This window comes from Oryza brachyantha, chromosome 11, assembly GCF_000231095.2.
Source record: "Oryza brachyantha chromosome 11, ObraRS2, whole genome shotgun sequence".
Lineage (NCBI taxonomy): Eukaryota > Viridiplantae > Streptophyta > Magnoliopsida > Poales > Poaceae > Oryza > Oryza brachyantha.
Genome location: NC_023173.2, coordinates 1,464,343 through 1,484,680, shown reverse-complemented (window position 1 = coordinate 1,484,680; position 20,338 = coordinate 1,464,343). Strand labels below are relative to the sequence as shown.

Sequence of the window (20,338 nt, the reverse complement as noted above, 5' to 3'; positions counted from 1 at the left end):
CGGCGGCGCGACACGGGTGCACCTTGGCAGAGACGCAGCGCACACGTGGGCGAGTCGAGCACGAGGCGCAATGCGGCAAGGTGGAGTGCGGAGGCGAGGACATGGGCACGCACATCGAGCGCGCGGGTGCAGCGGGCGATGCAGCGCGAGGCGGCACAACGCGACAGCGCTAGCGTCGCGGCGAGTGCGAGGCAGAGAGCCGACCGGGATGCGACGACGCGACGACGAGGGAGAGTTACGGCCGGAGGTGGGAGGCTATCCCAACAGGTGGGGACCATCTATCGGCGATTGGGGAGAGAGGGGGATGCGAGCTGGACTCCTCGGCGAGCAGGGTGGCGTTTGGGCCATGGCCTTCGGCCGGCCCAGAGCGGGAGAGAGATAGAAGAGGAATGCGAGAGTAAGCTGAGTCGGGGAAAGAGTTGGGCCGGCCCAAAGAAAAGAGAGGGAGGAATGGAGGTTGCAGGGGGAGACCGGCCGAGCAGAGGGAGTAGGCCGGCGGCCTGCTGGCCGGGAGGAGAGGGAAAAGGGGGTGTGGCCCGAGGGAGGTGATGGAGACTTCGAGTGCGGGTTGGGCCGCGGCTCGTGAAATTGCGAACAGAACGTGTACTCGCATAACAGAACGAAAACATGTGCGAACATAGATTCGCATGACGAATTAGATCCGAAACGCGAAACCGTGCACTGTTAGCGAAACGACGGGATTTTAATGACCCGTTAAATCGAAATCTAACGAGTCGCTAAACTGAAAACTAAATGACTTTACCGTAAAATCAATCTACACGTACAAAATTGAAGTCCACACTATAGATCAATCTCACGCTAGCTAACAGATTAGAAAATCTGAGCAATTAAACGGTAGATCAAAAATAGATTGATTCGCATGAGTGAAACGTACGTGAACCTGAGATTTGGTGGAGAGATCAGCGACGAATCGTGGTTGTTCCTCGCTGTTCAGCTAGGAAACCGGCAGTGACGTGCTGCGAACAGGGAGCAGCAGGGCTGCTTGGCTCGCTGTTATGCTGAACGGGAGCAGCACAGCTGCAACAGGGGAATGAACAGCAGGGCGCACAGCATAGATGAATTGGCCGGGAGAGAGGCACGGCCGGCGGTGACGATCTAGACCGGCGCACGGGGAGACGGCGATGAACAAGACCGGCGACGGCTAGGGCATGGGTGCGGCAAGGCTTGCGCATGGGGCAGAAACGGGAGAGGAAAAAGGCGAGGTCCTAGGGGGTATTTATAGGGGAAAACTAGAGATAATATTGGTATGCATCTCCTATTAAAAGGGAATAGATAAAATTTCTAAGGGATAAGGAGTAGAGTCATAATAGATTAGAATTGATTTTTACCGTGAGAGGTGGAGAAGGGCTGCTCACGGTTGGAGGGGAAGAGGATGTGCGGCAGGGGAAAGGGACGCACGCACTGGGGGAGGGGTGGAGGTGATCGCACACAGCCAGTAGGGAGAGGGAGGTGCGACAAGGGGAAGGAGGAGTTCGGCCATGGGAAAAAAAAGGAAAGAGAAAAAGAAAAAGAAAAAGGGAGAAAGAAAGAAGGGGAAAAGAAAGAAAAAAGGAATGAGGAAAAAAAAGAAATTGCCTCCAATTTTGCCGATTTTTATTAAGTTTATTAGAGCAAATTTTACTGACTGCAATTTAAATATAGATCATGTTAATAATTTAAAATGCTTTCGTGACATCTTAGAACATACCGAAAAGCTTCAATTAAATTAAATTAATTTACACAAGGTTTTCTCTTGAACTTTAATTAAACAAATTATTTTTAATGTATTATTTAATTATTTCTTGGCTAGGAAAAAACTTAGGGCGTGACAACAAATGCCTCGCTTTATATTCGAAATGCACGTTTACATTTACTTTAATTATGGGTTAATGCCTATTAATTAGGCATCATCCTTTATTTACCTTGCTGAATCAGAGGTAATTTGACTAATGCTAGGACTAGGTATTGCTTAGCCGTGCTTAATTCAATTAGCTCATAGGAAATTTATTAACTAATGACTATTCTAGCAGTAATTTAAATCGAGAATAATTATTCTGCGAGAGTGAATGCAACTAAAATTTGGAGGGCCGTGGGTGCATGGTTTGATAATTGTATCTAGGGCAATTAAAGACCAGTTCACGAGAAAACCTAAAAGAATTATAGTACTAACCATAAGTCAGAATTGGCAACGGTGAAGCTTGTGGTATAGCTTTGCTCTATCCAACGTGCCAAGGCAAGGGTGAGCGTGATGGAGTGGAAAAGGTGAGCATGATGGAGTATTGATGGCATTTGCGATGGCGTATGTTATTTCCGAATTCGCCAAGGCACAAGAGGGGACTGCCTACTTTGCTATAACATAAAGGCAAAACCTGAAGTGTGGTGTGATTGGATAGAGAGGGCTATGTGATAGGTTGTATCATGTTTCTTTAACGATGTGTCATGGTGGCCCACGTTAACGTGTCGTGGGACCATGTCTTGTTGGTACAGTGGTGTACATCTGAGCAGAGTAAAACTATTTGAATAATCATACCTGCAATTATGGACAAACTAACAGATTCATCGTAATTAGTCCCACCTTTAATAATATGACTTATCTGGAACTGGTGTAGTGCAAATGATGGGTTGGACCTATATACAACGTGGTGTAATGTTGGGCAGCGTCGAATAATATTGTTTAGTTTACCATTATACTTTAATCAACTCTTTTATTCTTTCATTTGTCGCTTTATAAATTAACCCTAGCCACCGTTGATACCGTATAGCATTCATACCTTTCCCTTGGGTGTGATTTGCTAAGTATCATGGATAGTACTCAGCCTTGCTCAATTTTCATCACCAGAGATGTAGTACGAGTAGATAGAGGCAACTCCTAGAATTAGGCTCCACCCTACCATCGAGACTACTTGTGGATGGGAGTTGTCGCTTCACAGATCAAGACTAGTCTAGCTGTTTATCTTCTTTTTTCTGTTGCTTTCGCATGACTATTTAAATTATTTGTAAGACTTGAAACTATATGTCAACTTTGTCAATTGTGTACTCTAGCAGGTCCTAGATGGGGATTTAATACACATTTAGTTTGGAAATTTCGGTTCGGAATTTTTAAGGGTGACAGTGAGTAAATGAAATAAGAGAACGATGGTTTACACAAAACACTCAAGCCATAATGAGAGATGAATAATATTAAGTTTAGATGTGAATTAGTAGCATATGTATTCCAAGAGTAATATCTAGGACTAATTTCTTTATAAGCTATAATTTATGATGTGGAGTATATATAAATCATGAATAGTGTATTGTATCAAGATCGCTCTAGGTTTAAATATGATCTCGACACCATAAAAACTTGTGTGTTAGGTGTTAACATCAATTGTGGTTTTTTTTGGCGATTATCACCCTATTGCCACCCTGAGGTTTCAGGCCAAAAAACAAAATTTCAAACCATGCTAATCATATGCTAGGTTGAGGACCGAGGGAGCATATGAGATAGGCGTTGTGCGACATGGATAGTGCGAGCGCGCTGCACTGGTTGGTTTTAGCCTCATGATTAGGGCTGTTAATGAAGAGAGCTTGAGTGAGCTAGCTTGCGTAGGCTCGAGCCATGCTCGAATCAGCCTACCAAACCTTCGAGCTCTTAGATAGGCTTGACTCAAGCTCGTCTATGATATATGGTATAGTATAAAAGCAATAATTTTAAGTCAATAATATTAAATAAAATGAAAATAAGATTTAAAATTAATATATAACACAAACACATATTAGTTTACCATTAAACATATAATCATTTACATACTTAATCTATTATCTTATCAAATAAAAAATAAAAATAGTTTATATACCTAAACTCGTGAGAAGTTTGAGCTCGGATTGATAAAGCTCGGGCTCAGCTCGATATGACCTCAAGCAGAGCTCGAATTGAGTCTGAGACAAGTCAAGCTCGAGCAGCTCGCGAGCTTCGAGCTTTTTTTGAGAGCCCTACTCATGGTCTCCAAAGAAAAGCCCCATGGTCCCAAAAAAGGAACAAATTTATTGCCAGTGTGGCAGATTTGCACCGTTTAAAAACTTCAAAATCTATCCAATTTGATAATTCAATTTAAGTTGCACAATGCATTGCGATGTTCTCAGCCATTCGAATTGATGTGTTTGTGGTAAAATTGTTCAGAACAGTGATGAAAATTAATGCGGTCTTAAGGTAATAAAATTGTTATAGGATACTACACATAAATGCGAAATTAATAAAATTGTTATAGGATACTACACACAAATGCAAAATTAATTATAGCATTGTGATTGAGAGAAATAGCTAAGAGGTTTCAAAAGATATGTTAGCAGTAGGCCTTCGCTGTGAAATTAGTGATTGCTAAACAAAAATGATACTCTTATCGATTTGTTGCAACTTAATTGAATGTTAGAAATGGAAATAAATTGATAAAAAAAATAGCAACACTGAAACTATATATGTGCATGTTGCAGCAAAATTAATTGTTCTTAATTTTGGATGAGATTAATACGGGATTTTTTATGCTGTTCTACGAGACTATGAAGCCTCCGAAACATAATGGAAGAGCATCTGAATTCATGTCAAAACTATAAGTATTCTTTTACCTAGCCGCCATACCGAATCAGATATATGCAGCATTTTAAAAATTGGGAACTTAGCCAAGTAAAGAACTTAACCTTTCAAAAACCCAATCTGAAATTCGTTCATATGAAGATTTGAACTTAGACTCTCAAATAAGTTGATCTGGCTTATCCTTACGACTAAGAGAAATTGTTAAAACTTCATAAAAGTATTAAACATAAATGTCATGTCATACATAGGGGCCGAGGGATCGAGGCCCATGGACCCAACCCCCTGACGAGTGAACAGTACATGCGTAAACAGTACACACGTGAACCGTAGCGGTCGGTTAGGTGATAGGATTAGAAGATAAAGCTAGATTAGATCAAGCTAACAAATACATGATATACTATTTGTTGTGCAGGAAATAAGCTCCATTGCCAAGAAAGAAAAAATAATAATTTGTTCATGCCCACCTGTACTTGCTCTCTTCTGATATTCAGTTGGTAATAATGCCATTAAGATTAAAAGGGAACAAGCAGTCTATATAATTTTAATTATCATCAATAAGCAACAATGAAAATCACAATCCCTTAGTATATCATAAATGGGCATGCTTAACACTTCTGTCACCATATACATAATCAAAACCCAGACAAACTTCACCCCGACAAGTGACAATCTCTTCCATTATATAAAAAGTCTACAACATTTGCATGATTCGAATAAATCTCAATGTGCAGGGACTGAATGCAATCTGTTTAATATTGACAATTTGGTATGGTAATTTCCCATTTATGTTCACCCGATGAAAATATTAATCTCATGTTTAACCGACACCCAAACATCCTTTAAATTTTACAATGAGCAACTGACCAAATTTATCCAAGTTGCTTGCTTTATAATCCATGCTCAAGTAGAAATGGTGAAGAATTTGATTGCGTCTACATACCTTTGAAAGCTGACTGACCCGATGAACGGGCGGCAGAGACGGCGGTGACGAGGGAGGTGGTGGGTCGGCGATCAGGGCGAACAACAGGCGGTGGATTTTCGAGGAGCGCGGTGGAGCGGTGGCGTCGGTCACGGAGAGGCACCGGCGCCGGTTGTTCAAGACTTATAAATGCAAGGTAACATTGATCTGTGAACAATTTAGAAATAATAAGAAATTGTCCTTGTCCAAACTACAACTTCTAAGTGCTAAAGTTATGAAAATAATTGCTTTCACCAACTGCAAAAATGTTTTTTGTGAGAGTCAAGAAACAGTTATCTTTTGACACACTCACTCACTCTGCGTGCGAGGGGCGGCACAGAGTGAGGGGCGGCACAGACAAGGGCGAGGGCGAGGCGGCGGCGTCTGCGTGCGATGGGTGAGGCCGCGAGGGCGAGGGCGCGACGTCTGTGGGCAAGTGCGAGGCGGCGTCTGCGGGAGACGGGCGAGGCGTGTGCGCGCGTGAAGGGTAAGGGCGCCGCAAGTTGATCCCAGCCATTGATTTGAGATAGACCGATATGGGCCGCTGGATCTGAGAGGTAAGGACGTAGAGTGAGGACCTCAGTTGGTGCACTATAGGGTAGACTAGTAATGTGCCCGTGCTAATGCTACGGTGTCAACTATATCAATTGTTAAATTTATTATCATATAAAATGCATTCAGGCTTAAATTCGATCCAAGTTATATATCAAATATTATATTGTAAAGTGCAAATAGTATGATCTGCATATATATTTAGCCTGATACCATCAAATATAATATTTTTATATTGTGAACTAATGCATCCATATAGAAAAACATAAGCATTGGCTAAAATGCCCCTGCTCAATTTAAAAGCATGGCAGCCTGTCCACCTCCAGGCCGAAGGAACGCCCGGCAAAAAAACCAAACAGCACCCAGGTGGACAGAGCATCTATTCAGCTTATTTGCAAACATTAAAATGCATCCATTCAGCTGATTTGCAAACATTAAAATTAAATCCCAGGCATTCATCATCATATAATAAATCATATTATACCTGAATTTGTGTCATCAACGTTAAATTCAGTATAATAAGCGGCAACTAAAGTCATTTCTTACTCCAAAAATTAATTTCTAGGTTCTACCATGCAACTAAACACTAAATTCAGGGAAATGCACTAACTAAAATCGTAGCAGTATACTAACTAATCAAAAAATTTAGAGCACTAAAATTGAAATAGGGCTTACCGGGGGAGGAGAGCTGGCAGCACGACGGCCGGGTACTGCCGCTGCCGGGGGGAGGAGAATTGCCGGCGCCGCCCCGAGGCGGCGAGCTGTCCACGGCGGCCGGGGATGGCTCGGCTGCAGGGGGGTGGCCGCGGCGACCTGCCGCCGGGCCTGAGGACGCAGCCTGGCCGCGGCTGCAGGGGGAGGCGGTGGCGGCGGCCGGGGGGGCGCTGACGGAGGAGGGGGCGGCGGCCACGGTTCCGGCGGAGGGAGAAGGCAGCGGCGGCCGGGGAAGCCGGCGGCGACCGTGCAGATCGGCGGGGAACTGGGGGAAGGCGGCGTCGGGCGTAGCTGCCTGACGGGAGGACGAGCCGACGCTAGATCTGTCCAGCCAGTAGGCCCAGTACGTCTATTCAGAATAGAAGAGGGTATTTCTGGACATTTCGTGTATTTTTTGATGAAAAAAAATAAGAATACACCTTTAAATACGGTGAGGTGGCATTTTATTAAAAATGTTAGACGAAGGGTGATACTTTTACGAAAATATGCTAGAGGGTGTTTGTTGAAGACATCTAAATGGAGTGACATTCAGTTAAATTTCTCGAGAAAGCTTTGGGAAAAACTTAACTTGCATTGGGTCAAACTTTGAGAATCAAGCTATATAGGTCAAGGGGCCGCCGGCCGAGTGTCGTGCCATGCTGCTCTGTCGCCGAACTCTGCCGCTTCGCTGCAACGCCCTGCTGCTCTGTCGCTGCTGTGGTGCTGCTATGGACAAGCGCCGTCGCCGCTGCCACAGAGGGGAAGAGTACACGAGTATATTAGGGTTTTGGTATTTCTCTCATGTGATAGGCTATTTGGGCTGGAAAGTGGGAACCTGGGCTTTGAGAGGCCATGGGCGGGGCTCGCCCGAACGAGTAGGATTGGGCCATTGGAGTTTCATATTTTTGGAAATAAACTTTTGGAAAATATATATAGGTATTATGCCCCGTTCGCTTTCTCCATGACAACCTCAGATTCTCTCGTTTTTCACGCGCATACATTCCGAACTGCTAAATGGTGTATTTTTTATTAGAATTTTCTATATGAAAGTTGCTTTAAAAATTAAGCTTAATTCATTTTTCTAATTTTTATAATTAATTAATCATATACTAATCTATTACCGTGTTTTCTGTGTCGGTTAACAACCTACATCCTGAACACATTAGTCCACTAAAATGGTTTCCATCCTGAACACATTAGTCCACTAAAATGGTTTCCAAGAGTGGGCTCAGGCCCAATTCCGTCCCTTCATGACCCCATATGAGAAGGGCGTGATTGCCAAAGATTTGATCACACATGTATAGCATATTGTTTCTGCAAGTTGCAACCGCTAACAGTAGATGTATAATCCAGTTGTCCTGTCCAACCACTCACGGCTTCAAGCCAAGGCCGTGGCATTCCCGCCTCGGCAATAGACAGCAACCTGGATGTAAAATTATTAGATGCTAATTATAGTTATTTATGTAATTGTGTTTTTCCCAGTGTAAAGTTAAATATCTATTTATACATATGGGATAATGAAAATTTTTACATATAACTTTTTATAAAAACGTATCATTTAGCAGTTCATAAACCGTGAGTAAAAATCAAGAAAAAAGAACTAAAAATAAGCTGACCTGAAGAATACAGTTTAAGTACAAACAAAGGAGTTAACCAACACTAAGTAACATTTTGCAAAAAAAAAACGAATTGTTTAGTAGTTTGGAAAAAAAAGATGTGGGTAAAAACAAGCAAAAAGGTGATGAAAATCCATCAATTTACAAATCAGAAAAAAAAAAAGTTTGCATATGCCATCAATCTTCCACGTACAAACATCTTTGATTAGATGAAATCCATCGATCTCCACCAAACAGGTATGTACGATGTGATGTACCCAATTGATATAATGTACTCACTATAAAAAAATCCAAAAAGTATAGTTGTGTGATCTTTATGAGCAGAGTAGATTTGGTCTAATAGAGAAAAACAGAGTATACATATAGAGTTGAGGTCTTATGGTACATGATCATCCAAGCAAGAACAATAACTCAAGCAGAGTATACTAACCAGTAAGCAAGCAGGGAATATTACGAACCAAATTACCAAACAAGAGGGGCAGTTATGTATATCTAATATCTGGATTCTTTTTTTAGAGAGAGAGAGTTATAATATCTAAACCCTATGCCTCTTAACAAGACTTCCAGTATTGACATTGAAAGCGATTTCTAGCAACGAAGGAACATGCAAACTTGGACTCAAACCTCATAGAACAGGGCAGTAGCAAAATGTGATGAGCCATGCAGAGGCCTGCAGGTCAAGATTTTAATATGCATAATTATCTAATTGGAGTAGAAACTCAGGCAACGTAGTAGAAACTCACCAAACCACTAATAGGCATCACAGCGGCGATGGGGATGGGAGGGGTGGCTCACCGCCAGTGGGGATGGCGGGGTGACGACGGGAGTGGCCGGGCGACGGCAACAACGGGGATGGCGATGGCAGCGTCGGGGATGGCACGGTGGAGGGGCTGGCGGCATGGTGAAGCTGTGGAAGGGGCGGCGCGGATCTGCCGCGTGGTGGAGGGGCGGTGCCGTGGATCTGCCAGCACGAACGGTGCGGTGGATCTGCCGAATCTGGCCTGCGCCAGTTGGGGTGGCCGTGGTGGCGCAGGTGGTAGGGAGGGGAGGACGGACGGGGTAGAGGGGGGCGGAGGCGGCGCGAGCGGTGTGGAGGGCGGCGGCGGCGGCGACGCAAGCGGTAGAGGAGCGGCGGCTCGAGCGGTGTGGAGGCGGCGTGAGGGGCGGAGCGGGGCGAAGGGAAGGGGAGGGCACGTTGCTAGGGTAGACTGGGTGAGGGATGACGCGGACGATCTGAACCATTTGATTTCGAGATAGACTGTTATAGAGCGTTGGATCAAAGAGGTGAGGATGTAGAAGTGAGGATTATAGTTGGTGCACTATAGGGTAGAAAAAATAACTCCCGCAATCACCTGTGAGTTAATATAAACACACACATGTTTATAATTTAAATAATATATGTACTTATATAATACAAAATTTAGTGGCGACGACGACGAAGGCAGCGCAGGCGATGGAGGAGCGACGATGCGGTGGAGGCGCCGCAGGTGACGTGGAGGCAGCATGAGGGGCAGAGCCAGACGGCACTGGGGCAGAGGGGAGGGGAGGGCGCGTTGCTAGGGTAGATGGGTGAGGGACGACGTGGACAATCCGAGCTCTTGATTTTGAGACAAACTGTTATATACCGTTGGATCTAAAAGCTGAGGATATAGAAGTGAGGACCGCGGTTGGTGCACTTTATATATATATATATAAAGCCTCTATCCTACTATCAGGTGTAGCTACTCCCTTCATGTCTAAGGTGCAGAAACATGAGATTTAATAGTGTCCATACTTTCTGTTAGGTGTGAGCAGAAACAGCTATGAAAATGTTTTTCATCATGAATATGCAGGGAGTAGCTACACCTAGTAGTAGGATCTAATTTTTCTATATATATATGTGTGTGTTCGTTCTTAATGATGACTAAAAAACAAACTACATGAGAAAAAGAATCTCAAAATCAACTTTAAATTTAAGGTTGATAATCTAAATTTTGACTTATTAGCATAAGCAGAAGCAAAAAAATGAAAATGATGATTGATGATAACTAGTATTATGAATAGTATAAAAAATCTTATATTTTGGTATAAGATTTAAATTATAGAAATGCTTATATTTTAAAAGGAGTGGAGTATTAATTATAGTGGGCTAGGCATAATAACATGGTTTGAATATATTGTTTTAGTATATTAAGAAAAACTATACTTGGAATAGAGAGTTCTATTCAGTACATACATGTTCTTTTGTACTGCACGGCGATATAATTTTCATTACTATGTGATGTAAAATCTAACAAATGCCATTAACAAACACTTAATGCTAAAAGTATTATCGACGGATGCGAGTTCTAAGAAATGTCATCGTACAAACGAATTTGTCTGAGAAATGTCATAGCCGTTAGGGTTTCGTCAAAATTTTTCGTTAAGTGCTACAGTGTGAACAGTGTATTTTACGGTAGAAGCGGACAGAACCCGAACAGCGATGGCATTTCTCAGACAAATTCGTTTGTAAGATAGCATTTCTTAGAACTCGTATTCATCAATGGTATTTCTTAGAGTTAGACGTTTGTCTATGTTATTTTTTAGATTTTCTCTTTATATTACGAGGTTGTTACTTTTATGGGACGTATCTTTTATATTATAAGGACACAACTTAAATTATTTTTTTGGAAAAGTAAGTTTCATGATTATCGAGATGTAACTTTTAATGTTACGGGGATATATCATTTATCTGATGTAATTTTAATTTTATGAGAATGTAACATTCGTGGTGTGGAGATGTAATGTTTTATATCACGGAGGAGTAACTTTCATGATTTGAGAAGTGAAATAGCATTTCCTGAAAAGTAAGATTATCATTATTGGGATGTAACTTTAAAGTGATATAAGGATGTAATTAACTTTATGTTTTCTTGGAAGATGGGGTCGGGTAAATAGACTTTATGTTTTTTAAGTAACTACACCTCTAGTTTAATATTTCTAGTTGTTTTGATAATGACACGGCCTTTTTAATTTATATTTGACTATAATTTTTATTAAAATAAACAAATATTTACTTAAAATAATCTTTATAACTCATCTATGTACTAGTATTTTCAAATTAAATATTTTTAGAAGTTATTAATAATTAAAGTTTTAAAATTACTTTTGTCTAAAACGACGAGAATTATAAAACTGGAGAGAGTATAATGTTTCGTAGAAGTAACTTTTGCAGGACTTGAGAGTAACTTTTTTATATATGCATATTACATATAATTTTTTTAATAATAATGATGTCTTTCTACCTCTTTACATTTTTTGTGGTATTAAAAATGTGAATTATAAGCAGCAGGAAGGGATAGCTAGTTACTGCTAGCTTTATTTCATATTTTCTTTCGTTTTGACTATGGCTAGATTTATCCATTAATAAATATATTATTTGTATATAATGTCTAGATTCACTAATATTCGTATGAATCTAGTTAATGTATCAATTAAGAGATTAAGAAGTGCATAAGAGCATCCCCAACAGCTCATCAATCATATCCTCCATCCTAGAAATAGAGGATGAAGAGTAAAAGTTTAGCTCTAGCAGAACATCTATCTCATCATCTATTTTTGGATGTCATCCATATTAGGAGAGAGAAACTTTATATTTAGATATTCCCTCTCCAATCCTCCAAATAAATATAGAGGATGCCATATATAGATGATCTGCTGAAGTACAAAGAGATATGAAGGATGAAAGTGTTTTAGATGATCATCCAAATGAAGATATGGATGACCAAATTTAGATGAGCTGTTAGGATACTCTAATGCAACTTATAGTCATGTCCCCAGTGCTACGGTGCTACCTGGCCGCCCGGCGAGAAGCTATGCGAAGCGCGCTGTATTTTTGCTCACCAATGTCGTCGTGATCGAACACACACAGCAGATGCCAGCCATGCGCAATCGAGTAATTGGCGAGCGACGTACTCCCGACTCCGAGTCGGAGCTCCAGATACGGAAGTGTTGTGCGCGGGAGGTGGATAACGCGATCGCTCTCCGATTCGAACTCGAACAGAGAGTAAATTGAGCCCAAAAAATACGAAGCCACCAGCGGCGCCTTGCGTGCTTCACTTGTGCAGCGACACAACTCGATCGATCGATCGAACATTCGAACCTAGTTTAATTTGAGACCTAGCTTAATTTGTTACCAAGAAGCTGGATCAATGGCCGACGTGAATGTGCCCTCGGGATACCGCTTCTCGCCGACTCCAGTGGAGCTCATCAGAGACTACCTCAATCCCTGGATCGTCGGCCGGCCGATCGAGGAGCTCAGAGACATCGTCCGCCGAGGCGACGTCTACGGCTCCGACCCCGCGAAGCTGACGGAGGAGCACAAGGAGTACGGCCACGGCGGCAACTGGTACTTCCTCAGCATCGCCAAGTGGAAGGGCCGCAGGGGCGCCGGCGGCCGCGGCCGGACCAACCGATGCGTCGTGGGCGGCGGCACCTGGCACCACTCGCAGCGCCGCCGGGCCATCAAAGGCTACGGCGAGCGGCAGGTGTTCGAGTACCGCTCCGCCGACAAGAAGAAGACGGATTGGCTCATGGAGGAGATAGAGAGCAATCTGCCGGCGGCCACCACCGACGAGGGCCTCATGGTCATCTGCAAGTTGTACCTCACGCCGAGGACAAAGGCCGACGAGGAGGAGGAGGAGGAGGAGGAGGAGCGCCAAGAAACCCACGACGTGGTCGTCGGGTCCAAGAAACCCCGCCGGGAGAATCACCATGGGTTCCCGCAAGAAGCCACAAGCTACGACGCACCGGCGACGCTGCAGCTCGAGGCCGGATGCTCGAACGCCGGCGCCGGCGGCGAGACGTCCCAAGCGACCGCCGCCATGATGGACTACTGCCCGACGATGATGCACACGTCAGATGACTCGAGCATTGCCCTCTACGGGCACATCGACATCAACGCAGAGGGGGATCTGGTTTACCTCGACTACGGCGACGGTGGCATCGACCCACGGCCAGCGATGCCGTCGGCAATGCAGAGCAGCGACGGGGCGATGACTTGCTTCGCGCCAAATCCGATGCACGACGGCCACGGTGTCGCCTCTCGTGATCAGGAGGCGATACAAGAGGGAGAGATGCCATTGGCAACGCAGAGCAGTGACGGGGCAATGACTTGCTTCGCTCCAATGCAAGGCCAAGAAGACGACGCTGCGACGGATGAGGAATTCTGGAATGGTTTGCTCGACGGCATTGGCACTGATGATCCCAATCCCAATGGAGGTGGAGAATTGGGGTAGAGTTAGTCGAGTTTAGATGATTCTTTTTAAAAAAATTTCAGATGATGAAAGAGCATGCATTATCTGATGATATGTTGTTGATTATTCTGTTGAGATACTTTAGTTCTTTATGCACTCAGTTTTATGAATTCAAGTTCTGGACCTTCTGGCTGAACCTTGATCTTACTTCTCACTAGGTTTCAAATGGCACTTACGGCATCACAAGATTAAATTCAAATTACAACAACCTGTTGCACAACCTTTGATAGCCATCAACCTTCACAATAATTATTATATGAATGCACATTAATAAAAATGTTTATCCAAACTGAAAGCCAGGTGGTAAAAGGTCAGCAACGTGTGATGTAAAAATTACATGACAGAACGTAGTGCAGTCTGGCAGAATTGAAGAAAGCCAGTGGTTGGTTAGTGTAATCTAAAACAACTGATATGAGTTGGTCAGCTGGCTACCATTGTGCACCTGGATTATACTGTTGTTTATTAGGGATTGCTCTTCAGCTATATGTCATCAGGACCACTGGCAAGTCGCCTGTAGCCATTTGGAGTTGCAGAATTTTCACTTGACCCAACGGGTATGCACTTCAAGATGACACCAACAATCAGACTGATGGACCCAAGGCCGACGCTTAGCAGCCAATGCTGCCAATTGAGTGGAACAGTGCTGGCAAAAGTGCCAAGAAACTCTATAATCACCACTTGAAATGCTACAGTCGCAGCTATGACTGCCATGAAGATCCAGTTGCTGATGATGCCACGGAAAATGTTGATCTTCTGCATTTCTCTGCTGTTTATTTCATTGAATACCTGGTGCAGCATCATTGTTAGCCCAAGAGGTTTACTGTTCTATCACAAGTTGACAATCATAACACCTATATAATGTGCTTATAGAAATCCCAGTTCAGGATTCAGAAGCATGATATATTTCATTCTTGATATTACAAATAAAATAATAGGTGGCACAAAACACATCTTATGGTGGACTTTGGAATGACCTCAGATTCACTCACCTGACAAAAGACGAAAGAGTTGAATATTAGTGTATTTATGATGGATTTGGAATCTGCACCCTTGATGTTCAGAAGCCTTTCCCCACCAAACATGAGAGCTCCAAGTACAAATAACTGATATAAACTTTGGCCCATGATATTTCTCCACATGACCTTGGTAATGAAACTTTCCCCTCTCCGGACAGGTGGCCTCTTCATCATTTCATCATTTGGAGGCTCAGTTGCTAATGCTAAAGCTCCCAATGTATCCATAATCATATTGACCCACAACAGCTGCACAGCAGTGAGAGGAGCACTTCCTGTGATGGAAGAGTGAAACATCAGTACTATCTTGGGAGATCATGGGGAACCACTTAATGGAATACATGACGTCAGATGAATACTATAATGTTGCTCTTACCAGTGATGCATGCTGAGACAAAATTGATGACTAAAGCAACAATATTGACAGTCAACTGAAACTGCACAAACTTTTGGATGTTAATGTAAACTGCACGACCCCATCTTGCAACGTTTATTATAGTTGTGAAATTGTCATCAAGTACTATGACATCTGCACTCTCCTTGGCAACCTGGACAAATGCAAGATGAATTACTCCAATACAGCAGATGAAACGGAAAATACGAAATAACCAAATGACTTATGTCAGCTTATTTCGGTCAGAATGAACATCTACAGTTTTTTAGATGATTGAATTGAATGTATGGCTTTTTAAATTTCTTAAATGTATGAATTTTTAAATTCCTTAAATGTATGACTTCTTAAATTTCTACTGATGTTACATCTGTAAGTTTTGAATTGCATAGGAAAATCGTACCTCTGTTCCCGCAATGCCCATTGCAAGCCCAATATCTGCTTCGTGTAATGCAGGAGCATCATTTGTACCATCACCTGTCACAGAAACCACCTCATCAAACATACCTCTCAAGTTTGTCACGAGCATGTGTTTATCCAGTGGTAAAGAACGGGCCATGACCTGCAAAATATTTCCAGATATAAACTTAGTTCAAGATTTTTCATAAATTCATAGACTGAGGAAAGAATTATGGACCTGAATGTTAGGTATTAAGTTCCTCATCTCTTCTGGGCTCTTGCTATGGAATTCTGGTCCTTCTATTGCTATGCCACCGTCAGTCAATATTCCACACTCTTTGGCTATAGCTTTAGCTGTATTGATATTATCACCCGTTACCATTCTCACAGTGATACCAGCAGACATACAGGTCTTAACAGCATCCTTAACTCCAGGGCGCACAGGATCCTTGATACCAAAAATGGCTAATAGAGTAAAACCACTTGTTGGACTATCCGCATCCTCGTCAACACCATCCACTTCCTTATATGCCAGGCACAATGTCCTTAAAGCGTCTGAAGCAAAAGAGTTGATAGTATCTAATATGTTCTTTCTCTTAGCTTCCGATAAGGGAATAACATTTCCATCACTATCAATCACCATGCTGCACATCTGCAATATAATTTCTGATGCACCTTTGCAGAACCATCTGGCGGTACCACCGGGTAATGAAACCAGCACTGCCATCTTCTTCTTGACCGAATTGAAAGGCTCAACCTTAACCTTGGTGCAGGTCGTATACTCAGCATCACAATCCCCTTCCAAACTCAAGCCAAATTCTAATATTGCTCTTTCTGTTGGAGTTCCTAAGACAGTTTGTTTACCATCTTTTTCTTTGACCACCTCAGCGCTAGTATTCTCGAATATGCCCTGTAAAAGCAGACTCCTGGTGCCTGAAGGAACCATGGAACTAAGATCTTCAAAATTATTGTTACCGGTAACTGACTTTGAAACCTCAGCTATCCGTATTTTATCAACGACCATATGGTTAGTTGTCAAAGTTCCAGTTTTATCTGTGCAGATGGTACCAGCAGATCCCATTGTTTCACATGCTGAAAGATGTCTAACAAGTGCTTTATCATTCATTAATTTTTTCATTGCAAATGCAAGACTCAACGTAACAGCCAAGGGCAACCCTTCAGGTACAGCAACAACTATAATAGTGACCGCTGTTGCAAAGTAGTTTACTATAGTCAATGCATCAGTAGAATTCCATTTCAGCAGACCAACGGTCATGGCTTTTTCAACAAGGAATCTAACCATCAGAACTAAAAATGTCAATACGGCAAATAACAGTCCAATCTTTCATATAATGGTTGCAACCCCATTTAGTTTAACCTGCAGTGGTGTCTCATCCTCTCCTCCCTCGCTCAATGTGCTCATCAACTTTCCCCATTCAGTGCGCATACCGACAGCAGTTACTATCATCTTAGCAGATCCATCTTGTACTTTAGTTCCTGCCAAGATGAATGGCTTATCTTGGGAAACATACACCGGGTCACTCTCACCGGATAAACTGGACTCATCAATCAAAAGGGAGTATCCATGGATATACAATCCATCAGCAGGTACTTGATCTCCAATCGACAGATGAACAATATCACCAACTACCAAGTCATATATAGAGATCTTCTGTCGACGACCATCCCTGGTTACATTGATAAATATCTTCTTCTTTTCGTTGTCTAGCTCCTTAAACTGTAGTGACTGCTTATAATCACTAAGAGCAGTAACCATCACAACTAAGAAAATGCTGAGTATTATTCCCAAGCCATCATACATGCCCTTCGGCCAACCCTCTGATGCCAGACCAACTACAGCAGATAGCAATGCGCAGACCATAAGAATGATAAGGGTCATGTCCTGCAATGCATCCCAAACAAACATCCAGAAACTTCTTGAAGGCTTCTCTACATAACGGTTGACGCCATATATGTTTTGTCTTGTATCTAAGTCACTAGCACATATGCCACGATCAAATGTTGAATGGACTTTTTTAGATATCCCATCTACCCCACCATGCATCTTTAAAGATTTCGAATCATGCTTGCTTGTGATCAATGCTAGTTCATCTGGATTGATTGAATATCCAGCTTTAATCATGTCCTCTGTTAGTTTGTACTCTTTCTTTTTGGCACCTTTCAAAAACATTGAGAGTAAATAAAGCTACAAGAGTTGACGATGCAACAAAGTGAATAGTAACATAACAAGTTATTCCATACCATCGGTAAAAATGAGTGCAGCCTGTTGCACATAGAGGGCAACACGAATCTTTTCCTGAGAAAACAAACACGAGAAAAAATGGAAACATTCTTACTGCTTGTATATAATGTTATAATTATTTTCTTAGAGTTGTAAGATAAAATCAAATACTATGTAATGCGGGAACTGATAGTATTTAAAATATAGTGCTACAAGATCTCCCCTCATGATTGTTCTTACAAGAAATATGGTTTTGCGGTTTTATTCCAAGGGTCCGTCTCCGATGCATTCCACTGGCAGTAGAATTTAATCGATACCGTTGATCTTTTTTTATCGAACAACCGTGATTAAATTATACTACCATCAATAGTAGGTATAGTAGAAATTTGAAGAAGTAATATAGTCCTTTTTATTGTGATCTGTATTGCCAAAAAAATTACAAAATACTACTAGTAAATTAATTAACAGAGTATAAAAATACCATTTTTAATCAATGGCTGAGATAGAATACACCGGAGAGGGACCCTTATTCCAAACATGATAACTACTTCGTTGCAGTTTCCTTTTCTCCTAGTACATTTGAATTTATCTTGCCACTATACCTGCATCATGCTAGGTCATTTTCCCTATAATATATAAATACCTTCATGACTTTTCTGGGCTGAAAAAACAGATCAACCAATTGATTGAAGTTGATGCTTGTGAATTTTCCCACCATGAGTGTCAATATTAAACTAGTTGACTTGTTAAGCATAAAGTAATTACATTCACATCAAACCTATTGGCATCTAAAAGAACAAAATGTCAACATTTTAGAAAGAAAATCATAAAACAAGAAGGTCTCTAATGAAAATTTAACTTAGAGGGTTCATATGACCGAACTGCAAAATAGGGGGACTTTTATGTGATGAAAATATGAGAAAGGGTGGGTCAGAACTCAGAAGTTAGCGGCAGATGCCCACACTATCCACCAAACCTAGATCACATAGCGTATAAAGCTAAAAAAATACAGCACACAGCCTCACAGATATAGAGCTAATCCCTGAATTAAGAGTCCAAGTACTCAAAATTGGATTCTCCCTGCCAAACAAGCATTATTTCTTTATTCTTATTCACATGGAAACAAGAAAACCTAGATCAATATGACCACTCTATATGAGAGACTTTAATAAATACTAATATTAAGATATGCAAACGCTGACAGGTTGAGATAACTATATAATAGATTCCATGTGATAGGGTGATATATTTGTCCTTTTCCAACAACATCTCTCTGGACTTTTGCAAGGTTACTTCGCGGAAGCTTCCGTGACCGTAAGGGTGCCCAGATAATTGGTCTTTTCCTCTATAAAGCGAGTATACAGGTCAACATGATACGGACGTACTGTACAGTGCCCATTACTCCGTCCCTGAGAAAATTCCCGAGTGTTTGACCACCTATTTTATTTGAATTTTTTTATTTTTTTTAAAAATAATCACACATAAAATATTATTCATGTTTTATCATCTAATAGAAATAAAAATATTAATGGTAAATTTTTTTAACAAAACGAAGAGTCAAACATTATAATGAAAAAACTGAAAAATTGATTTTTTTTTTCTTCTTCTCTGAGACGGAGGGAGTACCACTTTGAAGCAATAGGATAAATACCCTGATTTGGTGGATTGATTGTTTGGCAGCAAGCCAATGAACGGAACCACACACATAGAGCAAACCAAACAGGAAAAGTGTATTATGTGCCACGAACTGACGGCAAGACAAGATTAACACCGGTTAGTCGGTTACTGAACATGCACTTTAGTACTCCTTAACAATGAACACACAGATCAAAAGCAGTTTTTTTTATTAAGTGCCGTTCGCTTGTTCTTGCTAGGCAAATCAATTTTCTCCAATTGGATCCACGATGGGATGTAGTATGCAGTGGAGAAAGAGGGAGATCAGACAGATAGTGTGTGAGGCCTTTAAATGAAGAACGAAGCGAGGCAGAGAGGGGGATGAATTAGCTAGGGCGGGTAGTTCGTAGCTAGTACCTGGGTGGAGCGGACCTTGGCTTTGTCCAAGGAGCGGCGGTCGAGGTCGGGCACCCAGCGGAAGCGGCGGCGGCGGTTCTTGACGATGGTGCCGACGGCCCTCCGCCATCGGCGCTGCGCCTCCTCGGACGGGTTCTTGGCCGGCAGATCGAAGTGCTCCTGCAGGTACCTGTCCAGCTTCTCCATCGCTGTACTGTGGCCGATGACCACGGAGAAGCAGCGCCGAGCGTACTGCCCCTCTGCCCGGCCGGAGGAGAGAGAGAGAGAGAAAGGGAAAAAAACTTGTTCTTTTTTCTCTGAAAAGCTTTCAACCTGTCTAGAAGAAGACAACTGCCTCACTGCCTGGATGGTCTTGGGATAAAGAATACGGGGGTTCCGATGGTTTGACTTTTTTTTTATCGGAGACATCTGAAAAATATATTTGTAAATAAAAAATAATTTATAAATTAAACAAAAATATATGTGTTAACTTTTATGAAAAACCCAAAAAATTATTTTCAAATTTAAGATTTAAAAAAATTTAAATTTTAGCCTATAGAGTTAAACAAAATAAAAAGAAAAAGGAAAGATGCAATCGCTATTTTTTTTTATAATAGTGCC

General features: G+C 41.9%; 3 protein-coding genes across 3 annotated transcripts; 1 reads left to right on the top strand and 2 right to left on the bottom strand.

Moving 5' to 3' along the window:
• Positions 1 to 4,807: 4,807 nt before the first annotated feature.
• On the bottom strand, positions 4,808 to 9,150 carry LOC121055732 (serine/arginine repetitive matrix protein 1-like). Its single transcript, XM_040528762.1, has 4 exons — positions 9,133 to 9,150; positions 6,756 to 7,111; positions 5,846 to 6,078; positions 4,808 to 5,696 (listed from the first exon to the last, which is right to left on the bottom strand). Exons 1-4 carry the CDS (start codon positions 9,148 to 9,150, stop codon positions 5,503 to 5,505), a joined length of 801 nt encoding a protein of 266 aa, XP_040384696.1. The 3' UTR covers positions 4,808 to 5,502.
• Positions 9,151 to 12,558: 3,408 nt separating this feature from the next.
• LOC121055731 (NAC domain-containing protein 67-like) lies at positions 12,559 to 13,644 on the top strand. The gene has a single exon (XM_040528761.1). The coding sequence runs from the start codon at positions 12,559 to 12,561 to the stop codon at positions 13,642 to 13,644; it is 1,086 nt and encodes a 361-aa protein (XP_040384695.1).
• Positions 13,645 to 14,093: 449 nt separating this feature from the next.
• On the bottom strand, positions 14,094 to 20,048 carry LOC102718048 (probable calcium-transporting ATPase 8, plasma membrane-type). The gene is made up of 7 exons (XM_040528634.1): positions 19,739 to 20,048; positions 17,728 to 17,782; positions 15,704 to 17,643; positions 15,470 to 15,628; positions 15,052 to 15,223; positions 14,652 to 14,950; positions 14,094 to 14,448 (listed from the first exon to the last, which is right to left on the bottom strand). The coding sequence occupies exons 3-7, from the start codon at positions 16,766 to 16,768 to the stop codon at positions 14,143 to 14,145; spliced, it is 2,001 nt and encodes a 666-aa protein (XP_040384568.1). The 5' UTR covers positions 16,769 to 17,643; positions 17,728 to 17,782; positions 19,739 to 20,048; the 3' UTR covers positions 14,094 to 14,142.
• Positions 20,049 to 20,338: the final 290 nt, after the last annotated feature.